General features: G+C 33.8%; 1 protein-coding gene across 1 annotated transcript in view; it reads right to left on the bottom strand.

Moving 5' to 3' along the window:
* LOC141343844 (potassium/sodium hyperpolarization-activated cyclic nucleotide-gated channel 4) overlaps nt 1–8,080 on the bottom strand; it is a 32,514-nt gene that overhangs the window by 1,744 nt on the left and 22,690 nt on the right. The window contains exons 4-5 of the mRNA XM_073848505.1: nt 2,933–3,094; nt 1,112–1,205 (exon numbers count right to left, since the gene is read on the bottom strand). Coding sequence (XP_073704606.1) covers nt 1,112–1,205; nt 2,933–3,094 — 256 coding nt within the window. The remainder of the gene's footprint in view (nt 1–1,111; nt 1,206–2,932; nt 3,095–8,080) is intronic.

The raw sequence follows: 8,080 nt of genomic DNA, 5'->3' as shown, positions 1-8,080 counted from the left end.
AATATCCTAATGATTTTTGACATAAAAGAAAAATCAATCATTTTGACCCATACAATGTATTGTTGGCTATTGCTACAAATACCTGTGCAACTTACTGGAAAATTACTGGTTTTGTGGTCCAGGGTCTTATATTAGTACCTTACAGGTGCATATTAGAACTTTAAATGTACATATTGATACCTAAAGTGTATATATTAGTATTTTTCAAAGAGTAGCATCCCATTGTTTTTGCTAAGAGTGTCAAATCATTATTTAGTCATAATTTTTCAATGGTAAATATGTGACTTTCTGTTGCAAATGTCAGAAATAATGGAAAGCCTTCTTTATAGTGAATGATTCATCAATGCACATTAATGCAAAAAAATTTGAATCTGTCAGTTTCAAAATAATAATGTATTCATGTCTTGCTATTTTAAACTCCTTTAAACTCCTATTTTTAAACTCAGCTTTTATAGACAATTTTCAATGTGCAACATAAAGTCCTAAAAAAGTCCTTATTTTCTTCACATTAAATATTCAGCTTTATTTGAAAATGTCTTATTATGAAAGTAATATAACAACACAGACATTTTATGATGACTTTAAAACTTCTGTATCTAATAAAAAAAAACTGTAAAATGTCTCTCCAACCTGTCAGATTTCACTGAAACACTTGTCCTAAGAAATACAGTAACTCTTTGTGACAGAAAACCTGTTGTCAATCACCTTGCACATTCAGGTTTGCTGATATCGGATTTGCTGTCATGTCTTTGCAGGGGATTTTGGAGGGAGAACATGTGGGTGAAGAGATTAGTTAGCAAAGTTGACAAACATCACTTACAGCACATGCTCTTTAAGCAGCTGAACCCTTTAAGATTGGCTGTTGTGTGACAAAAAAGCATGCGACATAAGAGTGAATAAATAACAGCTGAATTTTCATTTTCGCATGAGCTATCCAAATGTTTTTTCATATCAGGGTGTGTGTGTCTGTGTGTGAGTGTGTGTGGTGTCTGGACCTCTAAACATGTTCTTTCATGTCTGTTTGAGAGATGTACAAAGAGCACAGCTGCTTTGGCACATCTCTAAACTTTAACGTTTACACACATACACACACACACACACACACACACACTTTTATCTCCACTGCCATCACCCCGTCTCATCTCACCCACACCAAACAGCCCAGAGCCGGGCAACAACACACACTTACTCACAGTTTCATCACACTTCAATAGAGAGATGATGTATGAACTAGAGGTACTCAGTGAAAGAAGACAAAAGACTGGGAAAACCACAGAAACCTGGGAAAATCACTTAAATAAGATGAGACTCTGATGAAGTCCTCACTGTCTGTCACAAATGAGATGTATTTGATATCTTATTTACTTGAGCAATGAGTCTCTCTTGAGAAATAAATTTCACATCTATCTCCACTAGAGTTTCAAATGATATCTCAACAATGTCTTAAACACGGATAAGAATTTTCTCAAACATAATATGTAAAAATTGTAATATTAAACAAACTGAGCCTCCAGCTTCTCAGATGTTTCTCCTGAGAAAAAGACTTAAGATATCTCACATGTCCCCTCTACAGTTTCAGAAGGGATCTCAACAATGTCTTAGACTGTGCTCAGATATTCAGATACTTTGTACCTCAAACATAAAATATTAATATCTCAGAAACCTAGACAATAATTTGATTAAATGGAGAACAAATAGAGAATCTCCTGCTTCTTAGATGTTTTAGTAATCTCGACGACTCAGTAATCTCACGTGTCTCCTCTAGTTTAAGAAAAGATCTCAACAATATCTCACACTGTGCTCAGATTTGCAAAAATACATCTCAAACATGATATCGAAAAATTGTAATCTCAAATAACTCCATTGTTTCTCCTAGATAACAATGATATTATACGGAGAATAAATTGAGACTTTTTTGAAGTCTCCTCCTTCTAAGATGTTTCTCCTGAGAAAAAGACCCTAGTATGTCTCCACTAGAATTTAAAATAAAATCTTAACAATATCTCAAACTGTGCATAAAAGTCTAAATACATTGTATCTTAAACATAACAACGAAATATCTGAAACATCTCAGTGGTTTCTTCTATATAACAATGATATTAAATGGAAAACAAATTAAGACTTTTCTGAAGTCTCCTGCTCCTCAGATGTTTCTCCTGAAAAAAAAACTTAAGATATCTCACATGTCCACTCTAAAGTTTCAGAAGGGATCTCAACAATATGTCAAACTGTGCTCAGATTTCCAGATACTTGTATCTTGAGCATAAGACTGTAGAATTTCTGCCTGGCAACGAGATTAAATTGAGAACTCCAGCAATCTCACATGTGTCTCCGCTAGAGTTTCAGAAGACAATGTCTCAACAATGTCTCAAACATTGCTCATTTTGCAAAGATACACTGCATCGCAAACAACATTTCTAAAATTATAAAGAATAGTAATCTCACACGTATCTCCTCTAGAGTTTCAAAAGAGATCAATGTCTCATCAAATGATCTGAGTTGAAATATATTTCTATACTCTGAACTACTTAAAACAAAAACTGAAAACACTACATATCCTGAGCTATTAAAGGACTTCTTGTGTATCTTGTAGATCAATTTCATTACAACTAGATAAACATTATTAGATTTTGCAGACAACATATGAATCCAACAGACACCAACTGGGAACCTTAATTTAGCAAGTCGGTAAGAATCAGGTAATATCAGCAAATAGATTCTGTTTGATAGAATTCAATTTCATTCAATTCAATTACCCCACTTGGGTATTGGCTCTGTGAACTAGTTTTCTTAATATCAGTATTGTGGGGTGCTGTATTGTTTCGTGGCACATGCTGAGTTGGCGTGGCAGACTGTCTCATTCCCTGCAGTCTATTGTAAGTGCAAAGGTGCATTCGTGAAAATTTATTAAAATGGAAAGTTACAAACATACCACCATCTTGTTGAGGGAGACCCAACTGTCTGAGGGGAAGTCTTGCAGCATGGGCACCAGAAACTGCAGGCACCCGTCCCAGTGGCACAGCAACAGCATCATCGCTATCAAGTTAATAATCCGCATCACTGCGCTCGCCAGGTCATACGTCATATGGAAGATCTGCGAGGGGAGAATAACAACACAACATCAGTGATTATTTTTGCAGTTCTGTTTAGTGCCACCAGAGACCCAAACACAAAACATACTTCCCTATAAAAAAATGAAAAAATATTATTTACAATGTTTTTAAAAACATTAGCTAATCCGTTTCGGCATCGAAATTTCCACATTCTTTTTTGTACAGAACTACTTCCACCATAGGTTAAAATCTCAAGTTTTTACCAGGAGTCAAATCCTATGTTACTAATTAAAAATGTTACTTTCATTGAAAGCTTATTGTAATACTGCATTAAAAGCTCACTGTATTATGTGTAGTAGAATATTATGAGAGAGATGTTCTGAGTGAGTGTGATTGCCTGCATCTGATACAGCATTCATTCTTCAGCTCAATCTCATATAGTGTGTTTTTACAGAGCGTCATCAATCAGCTAATGAAACTTACATATTTTGTTAATTAATTCTGCTGACAATGGTCAATTATTGTCATGTTTTGGGCTGTACTAATCGGTCAGACCAAGAAAAACATACAGACTGCCAAAAGTGATAACAAATCAAGGAGAAGAGTGCAAAAAGTGAAAAAAAAAAAAAAAAAAAAAAAGCATTTGTGGTTGGCCAAACTGAACCAGGATTCCCAGGGCAAAAATCTTGACAACATTCATGATTGTTCGTATAATTTCTGGTCAGGTACGTGAAATATTACGCTACTATTTCAATTAATACTGCTTGTACATATCTTTACCACCTATTAACTTTAGTTTGTCAAAATATTGTGCCCTTTCTTGCTTACTAGGTCCTTCTCTATATGATTTAGCAGCTTCCACACGTTTTTTCTGTGGTTTAGACAGCATAAATTAGTAGAACAATGTATTCAGTAGTGCATTAACTATGCAATCCATGCTGTTGTTTACATCTAAGTATAACCAATACAGACAAGCATCCAGGTAAATGACCAAAATGTGACGTAAGTCCAAAGCCTCTGAGAGATGTACTGACTGGGTATGATTCCCTGCATCTGATACAGCATTCATTCTTCAGCTCAATCTCATATGGAGTGTTTTTACGGAGCATCATCAATCAGCTAATGAAACTTGCATATTTTGCTAATTATTTCTGCTGAAAATGCTCAATTATTGTCATGTTTTGGGCTGTAGGCTACTAATCGGTCAGACCAGGAAAAATATTGAGTGCTACAGCCTGCAAAAAGTTGGCCGAACTGAACCAGAATTTCCAGGGCAAGAATCATTCGTATCATTTCCAGTCAGGTAGGTGAAATATTAGGCTACCATTTCAATTAACACTGCTTGTACGTATCTTTACCACCTATTAACTTTAATTCGTCAAAATATTACACCCTTGGCATGTTTCTGCCATGGGATTTCCATCCCGTGGTAACTAGGAAGTACACAAGATTAAGTCTAGATTCAGAATACCCGAGAAGAGATAATGAAAACCCCTCAGAGGACATCAGATGATGCCAGTCCCGAAACAACATACAGCACTACACAATTTTTCTACAAGTTTGATTGCAACACATAATCATTACTATTAGTGTTTATCATCTGTTTGATTACACCATTACTGATTTTACTGACATTAACATTTATACCATATGTACATCGACTTGACATACAGTAGTCACCACTAATAAGCTACTAAATATATTGTAGTAGCCTAGATTTTTGTACAGCTGCTTTGCAACAATTTGCATCGTGAAAAGTGCTATACAAATAAACTTGAATTTAATTTAATTTAATTTTCTGCTCACTAAGTCCTCCTCTATGTGATTTAGCAACGTCTGCCCATTTTTTTCAGTGATTTAGACAGCATAAATTAGCAGAAAAACATTTTCAGTAGTACATTAACTATGCAATCCATGGTGTTGTTTACATCCGAGTATTACCAATATGGTAGCACATCGGGGTAAATGACCAAATCGTGACATAAGTGAAAACCCTGTATTCATATATAACAGTAGTTTCACTGTCCACTGAAAAAAAAAAACGATATCTTTGTCGTACTATCCTTTCATCTATTATGGGTGATTTCTCATAACAGTGCTGCTCAGTTCGTTTTTTGGCTGTGGCTGTGGTTCAAAATAAAAATAATTTCCTTGTTCACACCTCAGTTTCAGTCTCTTTCAATATAAGTCTTTACTGCTGACTCAATCACTAGAACAGTGTCTTATCACCATCTAATGGAGGAAAAAGTAACTAAATTCTCCATACCAAAAAACACATACCATTACCCAATACTAAATACTACTATTAAATACTACTATTATTTATATAACATATTATTTATTGTACAATATATTTTAATAAACAACAACAGTCATCATTAAAGTCACTAGGCAATTCAGTCAAAAGTAAAAAGGCAGCACTCTGATATACATAATTAAATTTACATAAAAAATAACATGATGAGATTTAGATGCCCTAAGCCAAAACTATTTGCTCCGAAACAAAAAATAGATCAATGAGACCAAAGACTGCCCGTTAGATGTACCCAAAACAAATTATACCTTGTTTAACCACTACAGAGACATCAGAGCCAACGGCAAATTCAAGATTTGTTCGAGGTAAGGCTGCTCTGGGCTGGTTCATGAGAGCTGGAAGACCGCTTATGCCCTGAAGCTGACATCTCCTAAAACGTTGAAGCAAATTTTCTTCAAATACAGATAATTTTTATTAACAAACCGCATATTTGAAGTCTAAACAAGAACATTCTCACCCACAGTAAAAAGTTACTACATTGTGTGACACAAAAACAGTATTGAGGGACCAGAAAGAACTGTTGTAAATGTGTTTTATACAAAAAAGTGCCTTGAGTTTACAAAAAAGAAGGTTAAACTTGTCCTTACACATATTTTCTCCATAGGAAAATGATATATTACAGTGTTTGGTCTGTAGATTTGTAGATTAGACTTTCTGGCACTTGGTTGTCCAGAGGGTTTGTCTAAAGCCCAACAGCAGCTACGCACAAATCCTCCTGGGTTTACTTAGTGGAAAGAGAAAGATACTTTGCAAGAAGCTAATCAGACCTCTGCGCATGTTGAAATGTACCCAACGGTCTCATTCTCATCTCTCTCTCTTCCTGTTTTCCGGAGCATTTTAAAAAAAAATCTATGCTCTATAGAATACCAAAGCAGATAAATAGATGAGACAGTATCTATCAACATCATAGACTCACTTTTGTAAGTGTATTTACTAGTGTCAGGTTATGCATTGATAAAATAAAATAATATTTTGTATGACAGCAGCAACAAATGATAATGTATGGACTTCCACTATGCCTTTTCACTAAAAAATATATATATATAAATTATGTTAGATAATGCCAACAAATTATGCATGGACTTGGTCTGTGTCTTTTAAAATAAAATTAAACTAAATTAAATTTTGTCTGCTAGACAATGCCAGTGAATTGATATGTATGGACTTGGTCTATGTCTTTTGCAATGCAACGCAATGCAATGCAATGCAATGCAATAAAATATTGTCTGCTAGACAATGCCAATGAATTATGATGTATGGACTGGTTCTATGTCTTTTGAAATAAAGTAAAATAAAATAAAATAAAATAATTTTGATGTTAGACAACACCAACAAATGATGGCATATGGACTTGCACTATGTTGTTTGCAAAATAAAATAAAATTTTGTCTGCTAGACAATGTCAGTGAATTGTGATGTATGGAGTTGGTCTATATCTTTTGCAATGCAATAAAATTAAAAAATATAAAATAAAAAAATATTGTCTGCTAGACAATGGCAATAAATTATGAAGTATGGACTTGGTATATGTCTTTAGAAATAAAGTAAAGTAAAATAAAATGAAATAAAATAATTTTGACATTAGACAACACCAACAAATGATGGCATATAAATAAAATAAAATTAAATTAAATTAAATTAAAATATTGTCTGCTAGACAATGCCAATAAATTATGATGTATGGACAACACCAACAAATGATGGCATATGGACTTGCACTATGCTGTTTGCAAAATAAAATAAAATAAAATAAAAATTAAATTAAATTAAATTAAATTAAATTTGTCTGCTTGACAATGCCAAGTTGTGATGCATGGACTTGGTCTATGTCTTCTGCAATGGACTTGCACTATGCTATTTGCAAAATAAAATAAAAAACTGATGTTCATCAGACAACAAACAAGGCTTCTGGATCGAGTTCAGGGATCCTTCAGAAGGCTTTTCTTTAATTGACCTGCTCTCTGTAAAACATTGACTCAGACCCTGAAAACCTAACTTGATTAATGAGTCGCATCGAACATCTTCCACATCAAATGAGCATCAGACACTGGACATTTGTTACCGCTCAAAGCAGCCCATCAGTCAGCGGACAACTACACAGCAAGACACTCGCTACACGCCTCACAGATACAGAGAACCTCCAACTGAACATATGCCGCCATAAATCACAATAAATGAAGCATAATTTAGTTTTCTTTAAGATGAATAATCTGAATATGAAGCATTTGATCATGAATGAAGGAAAACAAGTCAATTAGCTTAATGCATTTGTTTACTAATATACATCAATCTTTTTTTTCCTAAATCATACTAATCCTACTCTTTACTCCAGTACTTCAAAAGTCAAAAAGTTTGAAGTTTATAATAAAGCCTCTTTTGCTCACCAAGGCTGCATTTATGTAATCAAAAATACAGTAAAAACAGTAATATTGTGAAATATTATTACAATTTAAAATGACCATTTTCTATTGTACTAGATTTTAAAATGTAATTTATTCCTGTGATGCAAAGCTGAATTTTCAGCATCATTACTTCAGTCTTCAGTGTCACATGATCCTTCAGAAATCATTCTAATATGCTGATTTGCTGCTTAATTATAATAAAAGCATTAATTTCTAATAAAACATAATGGTTTTTGCTTAAACATAAATCAGCACAACTGTTTTCAACATTGGTAATAATAAATAATGTTTCTTGAGCAGCAAATCAGCAT

This window comes from Garra rufa, chromosome 10, assembly GCF_049309525.1.
Source record: "Garra rufa chromosome 10, GarRuf1.0, whole genome shotgun sequence".
NCBI classification, from domain to species: domain Eukaryota; kingdom Metazoa; phylum Chordata; class Actinopteri; order Cypriniformes; family Cyprinidae; genus Garra; species Garra rufa.
This window is presented reverse-complemented; position numbering and strand designations above follow the sequence as displayed.